Raw genomic sequence first — 25,731 nt, 5'->3', positions numbered from 1 at the left:
ATGAGTACATTGTTTTCTCATTTTTTCCCTATATATTTCATATTTCTCTCTCCCAGCTCTTTCCATTGTGTCCTTTGGTCCATTATTTTTATGCTAAAAAATACTTTTTCAGAACAGAACAGAGGCAGTATAGCATTATAGATAAGATAGTGGGTTTGGGGCTAGATTCTGGCTTACCCCCTTTAACTATGTGACTGGAGTTGACTTATTTAATCTCTCAGCCACAATTTCCTCATTTGTAAAGTTGTGAGAATTAAATGAAAAAATTTAGAGACTAGTACATGGTGAATACTCAGTAGATGTTAGGTACCCTTATTATCACTTACATTTTTATCACTGCTACTATCAGCCCCAGCCCACAATTCACTTCCAGCCCCATCACTTCCTCTGCTTCCTCTTTTGCTTAAACAGAAAACTTATTCCCAGGACTTGTATTTTGGTGGTATGGCATATTGAACCCAGCGGTGCTCTACCACTGAACTATATTCAGCCACCCCCACCTTTTTTTTTTTTTTTGGTACCTAGGGATGTTTAACTACTGAATCACATTCCTAGCCCCCCCCCCTTTTTTTTTAAAGAGAGAGTGAGAGAGAGGAGAGAGAGAGAGAGAGAATTTTTTTAATATTTATTTTTTAGTTCTCGGCGGACACAACATCTTTGTTGGTATGTGGTGCTGAGGATCGAACCCGGGCCACACGCATGCCAGGCGAGCGCGCTACCGCTTGAGCCACATCCCCAGCCCCCTAGCCCCTTTTTTTAATTTAGAGACAGAGTCTTGCTGAGGCTGGCTTTGAGCTCTCCATCCTCCTGCTTCAGCCTCCTCAGCCACTGGGATTACAGGCATGTGCCACAACGACTGACCCCTAACCTTTTTTATATTTTTTTGGGGGGAGGGGGATGAATTTTTATTTGGGCTTCTCACAGTGGTTAGAGCCACTCTGTCTTCAAAACAGTCACAGCACAGGAAATGCGTCACTGAGACTGCCCAGAAAAATCTCACCAGCTGAATCTCTTTGCTTAAAATACACATATTCACAATAACTGACAAATGGTGATGTGCCTCATACAGGAATGTGTTAGCATTTGCAAATCTTCCGACTATAGCACCAAACCCTCCACCAATCCTTTCCTTCTCATTCATCTGGAAAACCAGACTCAACCTAGTCTCTTTGACCCCCTGACTATTCCTTCCTTCAGTTCCCTATCTCCTTCTCTGAGCAGGAAGCCTCCAGCAGCCGTGGCCAACTGCGGCTTACTAGTTAAGCCCAGCTTGGCCACTGTGCTTCTTCTCAGGCCTTCAGGGTAAGATGCTTCAGTGAAGCCAACAGTCAATACTCAGACCAGCTCCCCACTGGGGAAAGAAACCTAGAGGGTTAGATTCATCCATTTGATCAGTTAAATGAAGAAGGATTCATTTTGGTAAAACTTGTTCTCCTTGGAGACACTTCAGTGAGTTGTCTGTGATTTCCAAAGGAAGGTGGATGGTAGGCATCTGAGGGCTGCTGTGCTGTGGCACCCCTCTGGCCACACGCCAGTCCGCCTGTGTCCACTGAACTCAGCAAAGGAAGGACTGTGCTGTGGCTCCGTGGAGTCTGCCAAAGCCTCCTGGCAATTCTGGGCAGGCTGATGTCTGGGCCACAGCAAGGCCAAGCTTGTCACTGAAGAGCCAATCAAGCTTCGGTCTGGAATTCCACTTTTGCCTTCTGTCCCAAATGGTTGTGGACACCCTCTGGGGGCTGAGTCTGAAGGCAAGGAGTAGGGGAGGGAGGCAGACAGGTTCAGAGCATGCTTCCATTAACTGGGACAGGACATGGCCTCTGAGCGTCCAGGGAGCAATGTGCAAATTGCAGTGATGAGCAGAGCGGAACCTCTACCTTGAGCGCAGTATCTCAGGCAAACACAGGGGGGCGCCGTCGACAATGCTGCCAAATACACTTGAGTACACAGTCAGACGTTTGTTCGGTAAACAGTAAATGCATAAAATAAATTACCTTGAGAGGGCCATGTTTGCTCCAGACATGTGGTTAATGTGAGCAGGATGGCTGCCATTCAAAGAATCTTCACAGGAACATGGGGTGTGGGGCTCACACACACGACACACACACACACTACAGGTCATTCAAAGTCATCGTCTACAGACTTCACTTTGTTCGACATGAATTTTGGTTCTGTGGAATCCAAACAGCAGACACTCATTCACCTCACAGCCTTGGATTTGTCTGTTTATATATATATATATTTTTTTTTCCTTTTTTACTATTACATCAATGCTTAGCCTGAATATCATCATTCAAAAGTGGGAGAAGAACCAAACTTTTCATATGAACTGGTATGGATGGAGAATGTTAGTTTCAGCTGATTGCTTTCTCCTTTCAGAGTTTTCCTATCAAAGCTCAATTGGTTGTCCAAAACCAGATGACAGTAATAAAGATCCTGTGGTCCTTCTGGAGGCTGCCTCCACCTCCCACCTAGGCCACCAAAACAACTTACATAGGTTACAGAAAAGTGAGTCATCCGACCCCAATGGGCTAGGGACAGGGAGAGAGCATGAGAACCACAGATAACCAAGGGATTTCTTCCAAGTGGTCAGTTTAAAATAAACAAACACACAACAACAAGAGACTTATTCAAAATCAAAGAGAAAATACTGTGTGAGAACCAGACTATGGGGCTGCTTTTCCCAGGACCCACAGCTTCCTCAGACCCTCTTCATAAGAGTACAAGGAGATACAAAGTCCTGCAGACCATGTGCTAGGGATGGACAAGGACACTAGTCACCTGTGGGCACAGACCAAAGGGCAGAGATGCAGGAAGCTGCACTTCTCTCCACTCCCAGATTTAGGGCCTACTGCTCAGAGCTAACCCACTCCAAGCCCACACAAAACATCTCCCTCTGGCTCAACTGCAGCCACATTCATGGAAGGCTAACCTGGGAAAGCACAAACTTCCCTTGTCCAGAAGAGAATTCTTGCAAGCCCACTGGTAAGGTTCTTGTTTCTAGCTGGCTTTTGTTGTTTTGTTTTGTTTTATTTTTTATTTTTTTTTTATTGGTTGTTCACAACATTACAAAGCTCATGACATATCATATTTCATACATTAGATTGAAGTGGGTTATGAACTCCCAATTTTACCCCAAATGCAGATTGCAGAATCACGTCGGTTACACATCCACAATTTTACATAATGCCCAATTAGTAATTGTTGTATTCTGCTACTTTTCCTATCCCCTACTATCCCGCTCTTCCACACCTGAGCCTTCTGGGAAGGAAGGGGCCCCTCCAGGATGCACAGTGGTACATTTTCTTGTCACCTGGAATTTGAGAGATCAACAAGCCTCCTACCAACCTGTCCACCAGCTCTCATCCTCCCACAGAATCAGCTCAACTCTGGCTGTGCAGTCACTGGCAGCCACAGCTGACAATCCCTAGGCCTCTGTGGCTTCCTTCTTCAACCAGGGCTAAGAAGGGTTGCTTCTGCTGAGCTGAGACACAACAAAATTCTCTTAAACTAAAACCAGAGCATAAATCCACTACATCACCAAGAATCATCGCAGGACACAGTCCCAGTCCCCTTCTTTGGGGGCTTTAAAACACATCTCTCTGACCAAAGCCGGTAGGTGAGCTATGACTTGAAAGGGGGGAAGAAGGGGATGAGGAATGAGTCATGGAACCAACTTCTCAGCCCTCCATTGCCGCAGTCTGTCTGGGCACAAAATAACCGAGCCACCACACCGCCTTGTAGATTCAAACAGCAACTCTTTATTCCCGAACTCTCACCAGCACGTTTTCGGAAAATACACTCCCTCCACTGGGCTCTGCGTACCAGAGAACTCAACAGGAACTCAAGGAGCAGGCACCTGAGGCAGCAGGATACGCCCTATTCCCAGCAGGATCCACCCTAAACCTGGAGCCGCCCTAATCCAGCAGGATCCAATCCTAAACCTGGAGCCACCCTAATCCCTGAGCAGGGTCACCTTTCAACCAAAAGTGCCATGCGTCATTCTTACTTGGCTATGGCTCTCAGCACTCCACAATACTGTGTTTTTGTGAGGGAGAGGCACCCACACCCCAAACTGTACTTGGAGATGTAGGAAAAAGCAGGAGAGAAGGGGAAAAAAAGTGGCTGTACCACTTCCTCTGAAAGTCACTTAATGCTTCTCGAGTCTCCCTTACCCTGGTTGCTTTGCCAAGTTTCCGGGCACAGGCAGAGCCTACTCTAGCTGGGGGAGCTGCTGCTCTGGGAGTTTGGCGAGTCCTGCTCATTGATGATGTTGAGCAGCAGGTATGGGGGCGGCCGAGGCAGGTGGGAATGTCCAGGCTCTCGAGCCTGCTCCTCAGAGGGCTGGCAGAGCCCTTCCTCCTCATCACCAGGAGGCCTCACGTGGCAGCTGTCACAGAAGTCCGGGGGCCCATCCAGAGCATCATCAATGAGTGTGGTGAACTCTTTGAAGTCATCGTCATGATGGCCCCGGTTGCACACACACACCTCAATGTCTGAGTCACCTGTGAAGCGGTGATGTCTGCCAGGTGTCTTGTCTTTGCTATCGGGGAGCACACTGCCATGTTCAGAGCTGGAATCTTTCAGTAGCTCCTCCTTACATTCGGAATCCTTGTCCAGGAAGGCCGCTGGGTCAGTCAGAGGGCTCAGAATCATCGATGCTTGGGGGTCTTGTGCTGCCTCTGCTGGGCACAGACAAGGGGCTGCTCTGTGCCCCCTGGGAGCCCCTGGTAGGATCAGCACCCGGAGGGCTGCCACCTGCAGGGCCACACTGAGGAGGTAGCTGCTGCTGTAGCTGGAAGGCACTGTACGGCGGGGGAGGAGTTGGAGGTCGGTTCACCACTTCCTCATAAGGAGGTAGTAAATAGTTTGGCAAAAACCTGAAATAAAACGGCAGCGCTGAGTAATTGTGGGCTTCCCGGTAGGCAATCAGGTTGATTTCATGTTGCCGCTGCTGGGCCTGAAGGCGGTGCTTGGCTTCGAGGAGGTGGCAGACACAGTAGCAGCTCAGGATGATGATGATGATGATGATGGTCCACACCAGCCAGAACCACCAGAGTTCATAGTAGTAGTTGCAGCACTGAGACTGTCCACAGCAGTGTCCTGTGTCGCAGATGTAGCTTTGATTGTTGGTACCCACACAGGCTTCCTTATCCTGTGGGGGTTCACCCCTGACTGACATGGGGCTGGGCAGTGCCTGGAGGAGCAGGAACGCCATGCCACTCAGGAGCCTTCTCTCCATCCCCCTCCTGCTCCTGCTTCTCTGCCACAGTGCAGCCACCTCCCTCCTCCTCCCTCTCTTCTTCCCCCTTTTTATATTTTTTTTTGAGATGGGATCTCACTAAGTTGCTCACACTGGCCTTGAACTTGTGATCTTCCTATCTCAGCCTTCTGAGTAGCTGGGATTATAGGTGTATGCCACCACACCCAGAAGGACATAGTTTTTGTTTTATAAACTTATTGGGATTGTTCCATTTCTGTCATCCAGTACTTGTTTCACAAGGCCAAGGTCAGCATTCATCAAATTCCCGTTCCTACCTCAAAAATTTCCCCCAATTTATTAACTATCCCCTTTTCCGACTCACTGAATTCTACTATATCATCTTGTCTGTGTTTATAAATCATAAGTTCTATGAGGGTTGCATCTTGAGCAAGTAGGTCTATGGTTGACCTTTATCTAAAGTCTTTGGATCCTGCCTCAAAACTTTGTTTCACCTTTAATTTTCACTTTTAGAGGAGACTTAAGGACATCTCTGAATTAGGTTTTTATTGATGCTGTAATGAATTACCACAAAGTTAACTAAAACAAAAATTTATTATTGTACAGTTCCGGAGGTCAGAAGTCCAAAATGGGTCTCACTGTAAAATCAAAATGTCAGCAGGGCTGAATTCCTTCTGGAGGCTCTAGAGGAAGTCTGTTTCCTTGCCTCTTGTAACTTTGGAGACTACCTGTATTCCTTGGCCCATGGCCCCTTCCGTCTTCAAAATGAGCATTGGCCATTTGACTCTCAGTTGTCTCACTTTGCCTTCCCTGCTTGCCTCATCTGCTTACTAAGACCTTTTAATAACCTTGGACCTACAGGATTATCTCCCCATCTCATGATAAATGATTGGCAGCTTTCATTACATCTGTAATCTTTATTCTCTTTTATCATAAAACATAATATAGTCACAGGCTCCAGGGAGTGGGACAAAAGATCTTCAGGAGCCATTACTCTGTCTACTATAATCCATATATAATACCTTTGCTACATATTTCCTTATCTTCTCAACTCTAATGACCTACCTCTATTCCAACTTAGTCAGTCATAGCCATGGACCACCCTTTGGACTTTTCCATTGCTCAAAAGTGCCTCAATTCTGAAATCTTTTTTTTTTTTTTTTATAATTTTTTAAAATAATTTTGTTTATTTTTATGTGGTGCTGAGAATTGAACCCAGTGCCTCACACATGTGAGGCAAGCGCTCTACCACTGAGCCACAACCCCAGCCCAAGGAACTCACTCTATTTTTTTTTTTTTTTAAAGAGAGAGTGAGAGAGGAGAGAGAGAGAGAGAATTTTTAATATTTATTTTTTAGTTCTCGGTGGACACAACATCTTTGTTGGTATGTGGTGCTGAGGATCGAACCCGGGCCGCACGCATGCCAGGCAAGCACGCTACCGCTTGAGCCACATCCCCAGCCCGGATTCTGAAATCTTAAACTATAAAATTTTTCTTTCTAGTCACAATTTCTAATATTATATAAAAATAGCCAGGGGAGATTATATAGGCCTTATTTACTATGTTAAGTGTAGTCTGGATTTGATCCTGAACAAAGTAAGAAGTCAGTGCAGAGTTTCATCAAAGAGAAAACAAATGAATGGTTTAAGGTCAAGGAAACCACCTTTTAAATATGGAAATATTGGATTAATCATATTAATTTTTCCCTCTTAATCTGATTTTAAATAGGAAAATGAAGAAGACAAATGTGGACCCTTAGGAGATGATAAAGAGATGGCCAGAGAATCTACTAACAAAAAACAGGTAAACCATTACCATTGTTACAAAAAAAAATTGTTCATAATAACAAAACAAAAGGAATAATATAAAGAAGGATAAAAGACCCTCTTACACCCAAGTTCGCCATTTCTACTTCCAAGGGGGTTTCTTAATACTCTTCTAAAAATATGTGCATATACAAACCTATATGTCTGTCGTATTTTTAAAAAGTCAAATTTGTGATATGCTTCTATATCTTGCTTTTTAAAATTTTTCAAATGTAACTCTTAATACCGTCTAACATTAATTCATAGAAATATGTTGAAAAACATTCTCCTATGATTCTCTCAAGTGCCTATATATCTTGGTGGTTGTGTCAAAAATGCAAGGCATCGATTGCTCTTTATGTAGATCATTTCTTAGAGTTGTGTTTGCAGCAAGCAAAATTGAGGGTTTAGGTAATGTCCCTCTCAGGGGCAAAGAGCAGATTGGATTATTGTTGGCTGTAAAACATCAGAATCCCCAGGCTCAGTGTCCCCATCCTATAACACAAACTGGCAACTGTCTGCATCACCTCCCATGGGACTTGAGGGCAAGACACCATCACAAATAAGATGCTCATACTGCAGTATTGTGAATAGTAAAATCCTTTCTTTCTGACCCAAGAGTTTCATGTCTTCTAAGAGTATATATGAAAGAATAATAGGTTAACATATTAGTTGGTAAGCAGATTAAAATCAAAGGCTAGACTTGAAACATAAACCTTGTTCTAATATTTCTTAGTATTTTCTTTTTACTTTATTTTTAAGTTTCCCAGAGATTCTGATTCATTGGTGTGGAATAGAGACTAAGCATGTATATGCTGAAAAGAATTACCTGGGTGATTCCGGTGTACATTCTGGAAAAGATTTCCCAATTTGTTCTTTGAGTGAGTCTCTAAAATACCCAAAAAGAATATAGAAATAATTTCTCAGAATATTTAGATGTTTGAGAAACATAAAGGAAAAAATAGTGAATCACTGTTTTAAGTAAATGTAGTAAATATATAAAACAGACTGTCCTCTTTTGCCCATGTTTTAATGTAAAACTCTGTGACTAGGATTACATAGACGACTTGCCAAGATGTTAGTGAAGTGAAGCAAAATCAAGATTCAGAACAGTGATTCACTGAAAAGATTTAGTCTTCTGGGAGTTGCAGTAAGTGGAAGTGCCCAAATGGAATGCAACTTAGGCTTTTATTTGTTTTGTTTTTGTTAAGTTTGGGATGGAAAAATCTTTGCCTCAAACTTGAATATTTTGGCCTAGAAGCAAAATGAAATATATATTCATTCCTCCTGGAGGTACAAAGAATTCTAGGGGGGGTGGGGGGTGGGGGGGGTGGAGGTGGTAAACTTGGCAGAAAAGATTGTTCTGATAAAAAATAACTTGATGAATATGCTTCCCTTTACTTAAGTAACAATTTTTAAAAACATCTTTTGTGGTCAGAATTTCTGGTTTTATTTCTGTTTAATTAACTACTTGACAATTTAAAGTTAACATCATTCAATTCAGTTGCAGCCACTCCCACTGATTGTGTTAATTTGGTTAAACAACATGGGCTCTGGTACTAAGAACTGGGGGACAGTACTGGGGCACTTTACCACTGAACTGCATCCCCAGCCCTTTTAGTTTTTTGAGACAGGATCTCACTAAGTTGCTAAGGCTGGCTTTGAATTTGCAAGTCTCCTTCCTCAGCCTCCTGAGTAGCTAGAATTACAGGCATGGGACACCATGCCTGGTTGGTGCTAAGATTTTTTAATAAGGCATCATCAGTTGTTTTCTAAAGTGACCAGTTTTTAAACAAACTTGATGGAAGTATTCAGAAGTAGATGATAACATACTTTGTATTTAAGGAACATAAGATTCTAAAATAATATGGAAAGGTAAATTTGAAGCTCATTTTAAAAGCTAATACAGACAAATCTTTCATATTTTAGGTGTATTCTTAGATGTAGGTTTTATAAATGTCTTTGTAGTTTAGGAGATGGTTGGTTAGCTCAGAAAGGGAATTTCATGAAATCTCTATTCCTTTTTTCCAGGCATTTCACAAAATATCCTTCCTAATTCCGAACGTTTATACTAATAAATCAACTGACACTTGACTGTTTTATTTTATAGTACTTTGGTCTTGTCCTTAAAGTGATTTCAAATATGTTCTGATAGGGAATCAATAGAGTAAAATCCTTTTGGAAGGAGGTGGGGAATAAGGGACACCCTATCTTCAGCCCAAGTTCCTCTCATGTCATGACTACATTCCCAAACCCAAGGATCAAGTTTACATTCCTTACTATAGAATTGTCTTTATTTTTGTTTTGCTGTGAAAACAACATAGACTACTTTGTGCCTTAGGTAGGACTGATTTTGCTTTTTACTTCTCTGTTTTATCTGATTTTTTTTTTTTTTTTGTACTGATGAGGATTGAACCCAGATCCTTATACCTGCTGGGCAAATGCTCTGCAACTGAACTACATCCTCAGCATGCCCCACTGCCACCTTTATTCTTTTTTATTTTGAGGTGGGATCTTCCTGAGTTGCTCAGTCCAGTCTTGAACTTGAGATCTTCCTTCCTCAGTCTCCTATGTAGCTGGGGTCATAGGCACGCACCACCTTGACTAGCTGTTTTATTTAATATTTTATCTAATATTAGTATTATTACATGAGCTTCTTTTTCACTGATATTTTCATAAGTCAGGGTACTTTAGATTCTAAGTAGCAGAAAGTCTTCACTCAAAGAGTCTCATTAGAACTCTAGAACCCTAGGTAGTGTCCAGCCTGCACGGCTTAATTCAAGTCAGCCCAGTCCCCTCTGGAATACTGCCAAGGAACTCACTTTGGCTGTCAGTTCTCTTTCCTGACACCTGACAGTATGACTTTTGTTTGTGTGTTATAACTTACCTATATAATTATAGTGAGGGACCCAGATACATGAGTCTAGACTGTCACAGTGTTGAAAAATCTTCAGCCAGTTTTTAGGATGTTGAGAATTTTCTTTTTTTTTTCAGTGATGACCTCTCTTTCATTCTGCTTTTTACTATCTGTGAATTCTTTTGGAAAGTTCTCTGGGCTTGATTTATCCATGTGTAAAATGAGAGGGGTTTCCAAATCTTTCCTTTTTAATAACTAGAAGCTTAATACCTAATAGTCCTAGACTGGATGGTGTAAAAACCAAGTGAAACCAACTTGGTTCCTACCCTTTACTAGGTTAAATTGTATTCATCTTTCACTAGAATAAAATAGTGATAATTTGCACATTTAATTGTTTGATTAGTAGAGCCTCAGTTTTAAAAATTTCTGATCTAAAGTAAACACAAAATTTCAGAAATTGTTTTGGACCTAATGCAAAATGTACTTTTGTACAAACTATGTTCAGATAAAGAACTAATCAAAATTTTCATTTTATTAATAAATCAAGTATTATGACAATCATGAGTTATAATTAATAACTTCTTGCCGCAGTCTGGCTGGGCACAAAAATCATGAGCCACTCACAGCCTTGTAGATTCAAACAGCAATTCTTTATTTCCGAACTCTCACCAGCACTCTACACGCACGTTCTGGGAAAATACACCCTCCACCGGGCTCTGCATACCAAATACCCTCTGAATCCCCACAACCAAGCAGCGGGTGCCTGAGGCAGCAGGATACAGCTCTATTCCCAGCAGGATCCACCCCAAACCCAGATCCACCCTAAACCCGGATCCGCCCTAATCCCTGAGCAAGGTCACCTTTCAAATCAAAACTCTCAAACATTCATGCAATGTCACTGCAAATGACCTAGGTCCAAGGCAAGCCCATTGCCACAATGGAGAGTCCTCCCTCTAAGCAACATTGGGTAGCCTGACAAGGAAATTGCCATGCATCATTCCTACTTGGCTATGGCTCTCAGCAACTTCTTATTTTGTATCTCACTGTAGGTGAAGAAAACTGGTCTCGTGGTGGTGAAAAACATGAAAATTGTTGGTCTCCATTGTTCTAGTGAAGATCTACATGCTGGGCAAATTGCTCTTATTAAACATGGGTCAAGGCTGAAAAACTGTGATCTTTATTTTTCCAGAAAACCATGTTCTGCTTGTTTGAAAATGATTGTAAATGGTAAGTGCAGATAAGGCTTTGTTGGGGATTAGGAATAGATCTGAGAGCAAACAAGGGAACAAATTGCCTAAATCTCACAGAGATCATTTGGAAATACTGATGTATGTCTGAAGACAGTTTGAGACACTGTGTAAAGAGTCAAAACAAAGATGCTGTCCTCAACTCTGTCCACTAGTCAGCCTAATGACCCTCAGTGAATTAGTAGACTAGTGCTACTATCTCTAAGAAACCCTAAGATCTCAGTGGTTTAATATATTAGACATCACTCCTGTCATAGCCCAGGTGTTGCTGAGCAACAGGCAGCTTTTCTCTGTGTAGTTGATTAACAGGCCTAGGCATCTTCCATCTTACTACTGTTGTTATACCTGGGGCTTTGAGTCCTCTGAAGCCAGAAGAGGAAGGAAAGAGTAGAGAAGGCATAACTGCTTTTAAAAGCACAGGCTTCAGGAATGTCTGGGGGTACAACTCAGTTGTGTAATGTTTGCACAGTATGCACAAGACTCAGTTCAATCCCCAGCGCCACCAAAATGAAAAAAAAAAAAAGTTTTAAAAACAAATAACTAATATGGCTCCTAATCCTTTCCCTCAGGGTGTTACTTGGAGACCAAAATAACAATTTAATGAATGTATCATCTAGTGTCCAATGATTGATATATGCTATAAGTGATAAAGTGATCTCAGAGGTGAAAATGATCCCTGTAGGTTGTCATGTTATGAAAGTTTGGGGCTTAAACTAGATCCTGATAGGTCACTCATACAGGAAGGGGAACTCATGGGTGGTCAGGAACAGCAGTCTTTGTAGCATCACTCAGTTGTAAGAAGAAAAGTCCAGTATTTGAAATGAAAGATTATTCCTAAGAAAATAGTGACAGATGGCTTCTAATGGTAGATTGGGGCTTTAGTGGAGAACCTTGAAAAATTACATAGCCTCTGAGCTTTATCTTATGGGACAGAATTCCAGGACCTGTTTTTTAACTGTTTTTATGTACATCCAAGTCTTATAAATACTGATCAGATCTATGTTGAGGTTGGTGCCTTGAACGACACAAGGAAAAACTTCCAGGAGAAAGGTCATGTGGTTAGGAGCTTCCTGGCCTGCAACAAGTATTGCAAGCCTTCAGGTATGTTAAGAGTGACTCTGTAGTCTCTCCACTGTAGTTCCTAATAGAGAAGATAGGTATCACAGTGGTCATGGCTTTTTTTCCTCCTTTGCCCAGTTAACCAGGCAAATTGGACATTCATTTAATCATTTATGTTCAGTTGACTTATGATTCCCATTATAGATGATATGCAGCTATTAAAGGTTTTTGAGCAAGATGAAACATGATTAAATTTTTGTTGTTTTTACAGAATTGGATCAGGGAGAAGTTAGCTTGCTTAGCCGACTGATTAGTTCAGATGGTGACATTGATATAGAAAGGAAAGAATGTGAAAGAACCAAAATATTTTCACTCATGTGTTCTAGAGTCAAGGGAGAAGAATGAATAAAAAAACTGCCTGTGCTAAAAGCACCCCTGATCACCTCAGAGCTAAGGCTTAGAATCGCAGGGGAGTGCGAGTCACTCACTACAGCTTCAGTCTGCCAAAAGAGAGAATAAAGTGTGGAAAGAGACCTAGGATGCATTTATGCTGGTGATAGACCCATAAGTAAATAAAATTGCTCTGTTGGTTTAAGTTTACATATTAGTTATCTTGGGAAGGTCGCATGGTTGAACTTATGCTGTAGCTGAACTCCTTTAGTTCCTATCACTGTTACTTCCGGTTAAACCAAAGCAGTCATTTCCTAGCATGGTGATTCTCCTGATGGTCTACAAGATCAACATGTTTTCACAGTAATGCTACATTCACACTAAAGTGACCAAAACAGTGGTGAGTAAAACCACTGTTGCTATAGACGAAGCAAACTGCCCTAGCAGTCCTTATGCTCTTCACTGCACAAAGAAATAGTTTCACATAAGAAGGGCTTTTATGAAACAGTAAGAGTCATTAATTTCATTAAATTCTAATCCTGAATACACATCTTTTTAATATTCTGTGTAAGGAAAAAGATCTTTGTTATAAAATACTTTTATTACAAACCTAATGTGAAGGTTGCCTTAAGGAAAACCACTTATGTGACTGTTTTGAGTTGCAAACTAAAATGATTCACTTTTTTCATGAAACACCATAATTTGACAGACTATAGTTATTAGCTATTTTGCCTCAAAAATGAAGTGAACCTATCAATTTCAGGAAACAATTGACATTATTTGCTGCTAATCATAAAATTTGAGCATTCAAAGTGAAAATTAGAATTTTGGAAAACCATATCCACCATTTTGAGCTTGACAACTTCCTGATATTTATACTCTTATGATGAGATTGGTGGTGATAGTAATGGACTTTTTTTGAGTATTGTAAAATCAATATCACATTTTCCAAATGACCAGTGCACAAAACTACAGAATCATGCATGAGTAAAACAGCCATTCTAAGTACAAGACAGACCAGGGTATAGATTCAAAAAGTTTGTTGATTTGGTTTCAGATTTCACATTCTAATCTTTTTTTTTTTTTTTTTTTTTTTTTTTTTGGTGGTGGTGATGGTGCAGGCATCAGGGATTAAACCCAGGGCCACCTAACCACTGAGCCACATCCCTACTCTTTATATATTTTTTAATTTTGAGACAGGGTCACACTAAGTTGCTTAGAACCTCACAAAGTTACTGAGGCTAGCTTTGAACTCACAATCCTCCTGCCTCAGCCTCCTAAACCATTACCTGGGATTACAGGCATGGGTCACAGTGCCTGGTTTGTAACTAGTCTTTAAGAAACTGTTTCTTGTCAAATATTTACAATAGTGTCAAAAAAGAATGTTTACAATTATCTAACATGGCTGTTCAAATACTACTTTTTCAACTACATGTCTGTATGAGGCAGAATAATTTTAATATACTTCAGTGTAAACAACCTGTTGGCAACAGATTGAAAGCAGAAGTGAATTTGAGAATCCAGCTGTCTTTCTATTAAGCCAAATACTAAATACATTTGTAAAAATTAAATGCCGGGCTGGGAATGTGGCTCAAGCGGTAGTGTGCTCACCTGACATGCATGTGGCCCAGGTTCGATCCTCAGTACCACATACAAACAAAGATGTTGTGTCCGCCGAAAACTAAAGAAAATAAATATTAAAAATTCTCTCTCTCTCTCTCTCTCTCTCTCTCTCTCTCTTAAAAAAAAATTCAATGCCATTTTTCTCACTAACTTTGGTTAACTTGGAAAATAGTTTCTTATCATAAAACTGTTATGTATATTAATGACTCTTTTTGTTATTTTAAATGAATTAATAAATATTTTTTAATTTTTAATAAAATAAATATCAAAAGATGCTATCCATACAAACAAAAACTCTTTGGGGTCCTCAATAAAGGGATCCTAAGATAAAAAATTTGAGAACCTCTGCTATAGCACTTACCAGTAGTATTGAACATTTTAAAGGTGATTCATCTTCCCTTCTTGGATTGGGATTACTAGGAGCAACTAAGATTCATAGATGAATGTTTTACCATCGCTGCTAGTCAGGAAATGGATTATGAGAACTTGAACAAGGAAGATGAAATGCAGCAAGGGGAAAGACTGTATCTGAGCTGTGAGGCCTTTGAAATTGCTTTGCAGCTCAAACCACAGTGAGCTAGGAATAGCAGAGAATAGGCAGAAATACACATCTGTTTACTTTTTAGCTCATCTATTACTTTGAAAGATGGGACACCAGAGGGCTATCTGTCTATTCACTTCTGGGCACAATCATAAAAAAAAAGTCTCTCCAAGCTGAAATTACATGAGACTACCAGCAAGAAAAAAGTCTTTGTTGTAAACTATTTGTTAATTGACAAATATTTGGGTATTTGTGTATAAGGTACCTTCATTGTTCAAGTTCAGATACAAATTAAAATATTTTTTCATATGTTTGTTATCTAGTTATATTTTTCTCTTTTGTAAATTTTTCATATCTTTTGTCTCTCTTGAGATCTCATTCTTTTTGTCAATTCATATGTACTCTCAATGATTTAAAGTCTTTTCTGTGTATTAAAGATTACCAATCTTTCCTCTGCCTCATTGATTGAAAAATGTTCCTTTATTTTCTTGTTTTGTCTTCAGTGTTGTGGCTTAAATGAATTAATATTGCTGACACACCACTACTCTAGCATCACATAAGTAATTTTCATGTTATGAATTCTATGTGGACACTTTTTTATAACTATGAGGAATATATGATTTGTCTAACCATTCCCTATGTTGGTTGTCTATTATTTTTAATGTCTTAAAGAATGCTGCATTAACTGTGTATACATGAATTTTTCTTTCCAGAAGAATTCTGAGTCCAAGACAGAATCATTTGTAATGCATTAATGAATTATTGATTTCTAAATACAAAACTTTAGACATGACCAAATGCTATTTGTAACATTTCTAAAAGCAGCCATGGCACTGTGGAAGGTGCTGGTATACAGTCCCAGTGCTGGGCTTTGGGACCATACTCAGCAAAACCAGTGAATCCACAAATCCTTCCCCTGGGCTCTGTTTGGGGTCAATTAGCTTTGTCTCAAAAAGGCAAAAGTGTAAATATTTTAAGTTTATAGGCAATGTCATATCTGTCACAGCTACTCAACTCTGCCATGCAAAGGCAGCCAAAGATTGTATAAATGAATCAATGTGTCTAATTTTGTGTTATGATATAGTCTTGTGTTTTTTCAAATTAGTTAACCTATGAGCTGTACAAAAATTCTCAATGGACCAGATTTGGCCTATGGATAATTATTTGCCAAACCTCAGATGGATTAATAGGTGACTTCATGGTAGACATTTATTGTATTGGGCCCTCTTGATCTACTGCATTGCTAGGATGGGTTTATCAAGAAAATGTATATTCAGCATGTATCAGATAATTATCTTTCATATTTTGTATTTCAGCTGGAGTTAATCGAATTTCATATTGGCCTGCTGATCCAGAAATAAGTTTGCTTACTGAGGCTTCTAGTTCTGAAGATGCAAAGTTAGATGCCAAAGCTGTGGAAAGACTGAAGTCAAACAGTCGGGCCCATGTGTGTGTCTTACTTCAACCTTTGGTGTGTTATATGGTGCAGTTTGTAGAGGAGACTTCCTACAAATGTGACTTTATTCAAAAAATTACAAAGACAGTACCAGATGCTAACATTGACTTTTATTCTGAATGTAAACAAGAAAGAATAAAAGAATATGAAATGATATTTTTGATTTCAAATGAAGAAATGCATAAGCAAATCCTGATGACTATAGGTCTGGAGAACCTGTGTGAAAATCCCTACTTTAGCAATCTGAGGCAAAACATGAAAGACCTTATCCTAATCTTGGCCACAGTAGCTTCCAGTGTGCCCAGCTTTAAACACTTTGGATTTTATTGTAGTAATCCAGAACAGATTAATGAAATTCACAATCAAAGTTTGCCACAAGAAATTGCAAGGCACTGCATGGTTCAGGCCAGGTTATTGGCATATCGGACTGGTGAGTTAAATGCTTAGTTCATAAATTGGGGCAAATTGGTTTGGTTGTATTTGTCTCAGAAGTAAAGTGGTATGCATCTTATCTATGGCAGAGTTCATTTGCTCCTAGATATTAAAGTTTGGCTGTTCATGCTGAAGTTTGTGAGACTTGTGTAGGCAACTCTTCCTATGAGCAGTTTGGGACTTCCTTGTGGCCCTTTATTCAGCACTACATTTATAATTCAGGACCAAATTATCTAATTCGTCTTTCTCCTTGCATTTATGATTTCTGTTTGTCAAGCCTTCCACTAAAAATGGGACAAAGAGAAAACTAAAATCACTCTTGTTAACTCTTCAATATTGTTTGTATTGAGTATTTGATGAAAACTTGGAAATCTGTAAAATTAAAAATATGAATTCAAAATAACTAATACAATGAAAGTAAAGGAATGTTGGTTATTGCAGATTTTCTCAGTTGCCGGTATGTCTTTAATCAGAAAACTGAGAAATTAAACATTTTTACTTTATTATGTTGTGTATGTGGAGAAGGGAAATATTACTTGAGAATATTCTTTATTGTGATAAAATGTATCTGTATTTCCAATTATGGAGCAGTATTTTCAAGAATTACTAGATGTAGTATTTTTTGAAAGAGAATCATGACCACTTTAAAAAATGCAACTTGAAAATAAGTGGGAAAAATGCAGGCAGGGAGAACAGTAGAGTAAGATTAGTTTGTGGAGTGGACTATAATAGGAATTTTAAATTATCCCAAAAAGGAGAAAAGAAGGAAAATCAGAAAAGGTCCATGCCAATGCTATTGGTCAGATTGAAATAAATTCAGTAGAATGGAGGAACTCAACTGACAGCATGTTTTGCAGAATCACCACAGAAACTTTAATAAAAAGTACAGATGCTCAAACTCCTCCCCAGACCCTGTTCAACAATTGCTCTAACCAAGTGTGACCTAGGTCTATTTTTAAAAACTTCTACAAGGAGCCAGGGATGGTGGCACACTCCTGTAATCCCAACTACTTGGGAGGCTGAGGCAGGAGGATCATAAGTTCAAGGCTAGTCTGGGCAACTTGGCAAGATGCTGTCTCAAAGTTTTAAAAAAGAATAAAAAGGGCTTGTGTGTGTAGCTTAAGAGTAAAGTGCCTCTGGGTTCAATAGACCAGTCCAAAAAAAAAAAAAGACATGATGAAAATGAATTCCAAAACCTCTGAAGTTCTAAAACAAATTGCAAGTGGGGGTTTAATAATTGCTTTTTAAATGATTAATAATGAGGATCCACAGAGGTGTTGTTAAATGAATGCTTCTTGGATATTAGAGTAGCAAAAAGTGACAAAATGTGTTCAGACTCATGGGGGGAAAGAGTAAAAGGCATCTCATGTTATCTATCTGGTTTAAGTGTTGAGTTGTGATCTCCTTTTGTGTCCTAGAAAAAGTGTTTTCCAAAACCATTTTTATATGGATGAAAACTTATCCTATTGGAAAACACACATAGTAAAGAATATTCTCTTGGTGTAATTGATCTTTGCAAGGCAGCAAAGCTGCATGCTGATGAAAGAAATCACATCTTTCCCTCTCCTAACAAGGTTTAGTCTGTCCCCAGACTGAACAGAAAATGTGGATCCTGAGATTAAAAAACATAACATGAAAAAAAAAATGTTGATAGGAAAAGTAGACTCTTAAAATGAAGAATTTCTGTTTTCATTTTTTACTTCTGATTTATGTACATATTAATAGAACTTACCAGTCAAGATTTTGTTTTTGCTCGCAAATATAATCTTATGTTTATAATATTGTCCACTTGCCTCAGAAATGAGCATAAAGCCATTAATTTATATCTTTTTTCCTCATGTTAAGGTCTAGGTCACGTAAAGGTCTAGGAAGAAACAAAATTTTGTTTATGCCATAATCTCCTTTTCCTCCACACGGTAGAAGCCAGTCACCAGACATCCTCTAGACCTCAGTATCCCATTCATCTTCAGGGCACAGCACACATCTATGTCTTTCCTTAGTAAGCCTTCTGCCCAGTCAGCTGTGAGTTGCTTGAGGAACATTCACCATACTTGGAACACAGGCACTCAAAAAATGGAAGCCTTTGTTGTGGAATTCTTAATGGCAAAGAGGGAGGTGGAGGAAAGGCAAATAGATTGGGTCACAAGGGCCGAACTTCATTCACTGAATTTCTCTGCCTGTTTTCTTACTTACAAAAGGGAATCAACTTTTATCTTTAGATAAAAATGAGATGGTGAATAAAAAGTGCTTAACATAAATTACTTAAATCCTTTGTAGTATGATTTTGAAAGCCTGAGTACTTGAACTAGAGATGGGAAATTTTATTGGCATATCATAACTTTTAAAAAATTAGTTATAAGGCATCCTAGTTTTTTAATATAAAGTGGCACAAATTTTCTTTGTGCTTTTACTGAAAAAAGTAGGTATTAAAATATATATTTTAACTGGAAGGATTTTAACTTGTAAGAAATTGTAAGGGGAAGCCATAGTTTCACTCATCAGTATGATAATGAACTTAGGTAAGTTTACAGATAATTCTTATTTTTTCTATTTAAGTATATCATCCAAACTACATTAGTCCTCTATGATTTTGACAAATACTATGGTTTTCATAAGTAGTGTATATTTGTCTTAGGAATTTGAAACTCACCTTATGTGGAAGGAAACTAGATCCTAATATGTGTAGTTTCTTTCTTTCTTTTTTTTTTTTTAAATATTTTTTTAGGGGGCTGGGGATGTGGCTCAAGCGGTAGCGCGCTCGCCTGGCATGTGTGCAGCCTGGGTTCGATCCTCAGCACCACATACAAATAAAGATGTTGTGTCCGCTAAAAACTAACTAACTAAATAAGTAAATAAATATTTAAAAAATAAATAAATAAATAAATAAATAAATAAATATTTTTTTAGTTGTAGTTGGACACAATATCTTTATTTTACGTACTTATTTTTATGTGGTGCTGAAGATCGAACCCAGTACCTCACACATGCTAGGCGAGGGCTCTACGGAGGAGCCACAACCCCAGCCCCCTAATATGTGCAATTTCTATTTTGGTTTTTTATTTTTTGTTTCACATTAATGGTTTTAAGAAGGACCACTTATTGCAAAAGTTTTTGTTCTGCAAGAGAATTAAAATTTTATGTTTATAACTTCTGCCACTTGATTTAGAAATGACCATAATATCACTAACATAGCATTCTTTTCCCTCTTAAACTATGCAGGTCAAGAAAATGACAATATTTTGTTTAAATCAAAATTTTCTTCATGTATCTTTCACCAGTATGTAGACATGCAGATATAAAAGTTCATAAAGATTTTATTTTTTATTAGAAGTTTGAACTTTTTGCATAGCAAGAACACTTCCATAAAATATATTTTCCATGATTAGAACGTTAAAAAGACTAGAAGACACATTTGATTGTTGTGAGTAGATATTGTACTCACAATTATCAAAAACTACTTTTTTACTCAGTTACATCATCTATTAGAAGTAGTCATTTAGGAACTGAACAGACTGTTCTCAAAATAAGTACAAATGGCCAATAATTATATGAAAAAAGTTTAGCATCTTTAGGGAAATACAAATCCATCAGGGAAATGCCATTCAAAACTACATCGATGGTCTGAGGCTGTAGCTCAGTGGTAGAGCACTTGCCCAGTATGTGTGATGTACTGGGTTTGATCCTCAATACCACATAAAAATAAATAAATAAAATGAAGGTATCGTGTACATTTACAACTAAAAATATTTTTAAAAAAATAAAACTACATTGAAATTCTATTTCATATCAGCACAGTATTGCACACCTGTAATCCCAGTGGCTCAGGGAGCTGAAGCAGGAGGATCACAAGTTCAGTGCTAGCCTCAGCAATTTAGCAAGGCCCTAAGCAACTTAGCAAGACCTCATCTCAAAATGAGAAGTAAAAAGGACTGAGAGTGTGGCTTAGTAGTTAGTTTTGATACTGATTCAATACCCAGTATACAAAAAAAAAAAAAAAAAAGAAATTCTCTTACTCTAGTTAGAATGGCAATCATCAAGAATACAAATAATAATAAATGGTAGTGAGGATATGGGAACTAGGAACAACTGTACGCTGCTGGTGGGAATTAAATTAGCATGGTCACTATAGAAATAAGGATGTAGATTTCTCAAAAAACTAAAATTAGAATTACCATATGATCCAATTATACCAAAATTCCTTAGTATATTCCAAAAGAATTAAGGTCAGCATATCATGGAGATACCTGTATACCTGTTTTTATCATGCACAATTCTGAATACCCAAGCTACAGATCTGCTTGGGTGCCTGTCAACATATGAATGGATAAAGAAAATGTGGTGTATATACACACATACACACACACACACACACATATACATATACATACAAAGGAGTAGTATTCAGCCATGAATTCATGTCATTCACAGGAAAATTGATGGGACTAGAGATCATCATGTTAAGCAAGAAAGACAAGTACAGCATGTTTTCTCATGTGGAATCTAGAAAAGAAAGCAACAAAAAGACAGCAATGTAGAAAGGAGACTGTTAGTTGAAGAGTGGGAGAGGGCGAGGTAAGGGCGGGTAACAGTAGAAATGAGCAAAATATGTTATATATAAATACAAATATGAAACCCAAGATTCTGTGCAATTAATATACACTAATAAAGAGAAGTAGTCATTTGGAAACTGATCTGTTAGTGGAGAATCAATGAAGTTGTGCTTAGTTCTGGTTGTAGCTTTGAAGTGATCTGACTGGCCACTGCCATATTAGTGGTCTCCACATGTATATCATGTGTGACTCAGTGAGTAATAACCCAATCTATTTCTTTGCTACCTAGCTCCCATATTTCATACTTTGAAGTCTTTACTTTAATACTTCTCTGTAATTAGTAAAGATGTCAAGAATTGTTAGGATGATCATGAAGAATGTTTCAAAATATATGTTTTTATTATTTTTGGAAAAGTGTATTTCTGAAACTAACAGTCATTGATTTTTACTGAGTTCAATGTCATGTCTTTCAGAGGATCATAAAACAGGAGTTGGAGCAGTCATTTGGGCAGAAGGAAAATCTGTAAGTATGGAAATAAATTTTTAAATATTTAACCTGGATTTTGTTTAAACATAGTTCAGTCTTTAGTGCATTGCATTTTTGGTTTTGTTTTGCTTTTGCTTTCTGAGACAGACTCTCACCATATTTTCCAGATTGGCCTTGAATTCCTGAGCTCAAGCTTAGCCTTACCCTCCTGAGTATCTGGCACGACAGGCATGCATCACCGTGTCTGGCAGTGCACTACATTTTATTGACCTGTTGAGCTTAATATTTTTCTATTGGTGCATTGTGAAATTCTGTAAACATTTGCTCATTCCCTCAATAATTTTTCTAGACTCATCAATTTAACATTTATTAAACACTTTCTATAAGTTAAGCACTGTGTCACAGTGTACATCAGGGATTTAAAGATCACATTTTCTGCCTTTGTTGACCTCATAGCTAATGATGGAGACAGAGAGGTAAAAAAAGAGACTGGCATATATGTATAATTATAATCAGTACTGTGAGAACATGGAGAAGGACCTTGACTATGCTTGGGGAAACGAGGGGAAATGAGAGAGATTCTTGGAGGTGGTAGCATGCTATTAGTCTTGAATGAACAGGAGTTCATCAAACAGAAAAAGTTAGAAGGACCAGGAAGATAACATGCAAAGGTAGAGGGCTAGAAAGAGAAGATAGGAAAATGCAAGTGACTTGGGATCCAAAGTCCTTTCTAGAGTGGGCAGAAAATTGGACTGAACTATAAAGAATGTTGTAGACCATGTGAATATCTATAAATATTTATAAATATATATTAAAATTTATAAATAAATATTTATTTATTTTGAGTAGTACCGAGATTGAACTCAGGGGCAGTCGGCCACTGAGCCACATCCCCAGCCCTATTTTTTATTTAGAGACAGGGTCTCACTAAGTTGCTTAGCACCTCCCTTTTGCTGAGGCTGGCTTTGAATACTCGATTCTTCTGCCTCAACCTCCTGAGCTGCTGGGATTACAGGTGTGCACCTCCGTGCCTGGTGTCTGTGAACTTTAGAACTTTAGTGTATCCCCTAGAACAATACTTATCAGTAGAAATGAAATTTAAGCCACATATGTATCTTGAAATTTTCTAGGGAGTGGTGAATTTTAAAAATAAGTGAATTAAGGTAAACAGGCAAAGAAAAGAAATAAATGTAAGGTGAAGAATATATTTTATTGGAAACAATCTAAATGTCCATCTACTGATGACTGGATAAAGAAAATGTAGTATATACACACAATGTAATACTTTTCATCCATAGAATGAAATTCTCATTTTCAGCAACATGGATGGAACTGGAGATTATTATGTTAAGTGAAATAAACCAGGCACAGAAAGATAAGTACTGCATGAATTCACTTATATGTGGAATGTTGATCTCATAGAAGTTTAGAGTATAATGGTGGTTTATTAGAGACTGGGAGGGGAAAGGTGGTGGAAGCAATGGGGAAAGGTTGCTCAATGGGTAATAAGTTACAGTTAGATGGGAGCAGGAAGTTTTGGTGTGCTGATGCACAGGAGGGTGACTATAGGTAGCAATAATATACTGTGTGTTTCAAAAAGCTAGAAGAAAGGAGTTTGAATGTTTTGTTTTGTGTGTCTTTTTGTACTGGAGATTGAAACCATGGGTGCTTGACCACTGAGCCACATCCCCACCCTTTTCATTTTTAATTTTGAAGCAGAGTCTCACTAAGTTCCTTAGGGCCTTGCTAAATTGCTGAGGCTGGCTTTGAACTCACAATCCTTCTGCCTCAGCCTCCCTAGCCACTGGGATTATAGGCATGTGCCACCATGCCCTGAAAGGAGTTTGAATATTTTCATCATAAAAAATGTTAGATATTTAATACATATCTGTAATCCTAGCAGCTCAGAGGCTGAGGCAGGAGGATCATGAGTTCAAAGCCAGCCTCAGCAAAAGTGAGCTGCTAAGCAACTCAGTGAGACCCTGTCTCTAAATAAAATACAAAATAGGGCTGAAGATGTGATTCAGTGGCTGAGAGCCCCTGAGTTCAATCCCTGGTACTCAAAAAAAAAAAAAAAAAAGTTATTTAAAGTGATAGATACGTTTAATCTGATTTAAATATTACACAATGTATACATGTATCAAAAATCACAATACCCCAGAAATGTTTATAAATTTGACTTTTATGTCAGTTTAAAATTTAAAAGACAAAATAAGGGGCTGTGGCTGGCTCACGGGTAGAGTGCTCGCCTAGCACATATAAGGCCCTGGGTTCGATCCTCAGCACCACATAAAAATAAATAAATGAAATAAAGGTATTGTGTCCAACTACAACTAAAAAATAAATATTGAAAAAAATAAATAATATATTTAATCTAATATGTCCAAAGATATTATTTTAACATATAATCAATATAAAAATTACTAATAAGCCAGGTGGTTCACACCTTTAATCCCAGTGTCTCTGGAGGCTGAAATAGGAGGATCAATAGTTCAAAGCCAGCCTCAACAACAGCAAGGTGATAAGCAACTCAGTGAGACCCTGTCTGTAAATAAAATACAAAATAGGCCTGGGGATGTGGCTCAGTGGTAGAGTGCCCCTGAGTTCAATCCCTAGTACCTTAAAAAAATTACTAATAAAATCTGCATTTTCTTTCATTATTAAATCTTACAAATCTCTGTATTTTACACTTATAACACCTTTCAGTTTAGACTAACCACATGTAGTCAATGGCTACTATATTGGAACTTATAGTCCAATAATCTTTTAAGTGAGAAAATGATATTATCATATTTGCATTATAAAAGAATGAAGTAGAGTGAGACAGGAAATAGGGAGATAGATTAATATAAAAGAGATAATGAGGACTTGATATTATGGGGGGGTGGGTAGGAGGGCCATGAAATTAGATTTATTTAGGAACTATATACAGCTGATTGAAATATTAGCCTGTTTTGCTTCAATGGACTTTACAAGCAAATTGACTATTTGCTCCAGTGTTTTCTAAGCCCTTCAAGGTCAACCTAGCCAACAAATCCAGTATCTTCCCTGCTAACCTGATCCTTCAGCAATGGTTACCATTTCACTCCTTGGTCCTTCACACGTATAAGTTAGTGCTATGGAGTCCATCTTCGAAGTACCTCTTAACTCTACTTATCTCAGCCAGAAATCCCAATAGCATTTTGTACAATTTGTATGTAACATTCATCACACTTACAGTTGTGTCCCATCTTGTTTATCCTTTCCAGATTGTAAGATTCATGAGGGCAGGGACCTGTCTGCTTTACAGCTATATCAGCAGCACCTCATACAGGTCCAGCCTATGGTTGAAACTCTCATTGTGTTATGTGAATGCTTTAGCAGCCTTTTAACTTAAACATCTGGTTCTCAACTGCTTTGTGGAGAATTTAAGTCCAGTTGTCTCTAGTGTAAGCAGGCTGCTTGGTGAAGTATAAAGACATGGGCTTGGAGTCAAGCAACCTGGGTTCAACTTCTGGTTGTTTTTATTAGCTCTGTAACCTCACATTAGTTATTTAATCTCTTGGCCTCAGTTTCCTTATCTATAAAATTGGAATAATAACAATATTACTTTCTAAGTTTTTTCAAGGATTGAGCCGGTGAAATGATTTATATAAAACCAGTTTGACATTTGGTAAATGTTCAATATGAATTTATTAATGAGATAATATTTAATGTTCAAGCTTTTGTTAGCTGATTTTTTATCTTCTTGTTGGCTGATTATAACAGTGATTTTTATTAAGCTTTCTAGAGAATGAGATTGTTGATATGATCATTTGAGTAGTTATAATAGATTGAAATTTAATAAGATTTATAGCATATTCCAAACTTATAAACACTTACCATTGATAAAATATCATCCTAATAATTGGTAAGACATTCATATTAACAACTAATATGCCTTTGGTCATGAATAAGAAAGAAGCCAGGCAAAGTGGTGCAGCTTCTTTATAATCCCAGCAGCTCAGGAGGCTAAGGCAGGAGGATCTGAGTTCGAAGCCAGACTCAGCAAAAGCAAGGTGCTAAGCAACTCAGTGAGACCTGTCTC

General features: G+C 38.4%; 1 protein-coding gene and 1 pseudogene across 3 annotated transcripts in view; one reads left to right on the top strand and one right to left on the bottom strand.

The window, feature by feature from the left end:
• Positions 1-25,731, top strand: part of Cdadc1 (cytidine and dCMP deaminase domain containing 1) — a 55,949-nt gene that overhangs the window by 8,078 nt on the left and 22,140 nt on the right. For all 3 annotated transcript variants that reach the window (XM_026393641.2, XM_026393642.2, XM_026393643.2), the window contains exons 3-6: positions 6,947-7,021; positions 10,930-11,107; positions 16,057-16,626; positions 21,652-21,701. In XM_026393641.2, the coding sequence (XP_026249426.2) occupies positions 6,947-7,021; positions 10,930-11,107; positions 16,057-16,626; positions 21,652-21,701 (873 nt within the window). The remainder of the gene's footprint in view (positions 1-6,946; positions 7,022-10,929; positions 11,108-16,056; positions 16,627-21,651; positions 21,702-25,731) is intronic.
• On the bottom strand, positions 4,216-5,239 carry LOC144250094 (WW domain binding protein 1-like pseudogene; annotated as a pseudogene).

This window comes from Urocitellus parryii, chromosome 2 (assembly GCF_045843805.1).
Source record: "Urocitellus parryii isolate mUroPar1 chromosome 2, mUroPar1.hap1, whole genome shotgun sequence".
Classification (NCBI taxonomy): domain Eukaryota; kingdom Metazoa; phylum Chordata; class Mammalia; order Rodentia; family Sciuridae; genus Urocitellus; species Urocitellus parryii.
Note: the sequence above shows the minus strand (reverse complement) of the source record. Positions and strands in the feature narration are given on the sequence as shown.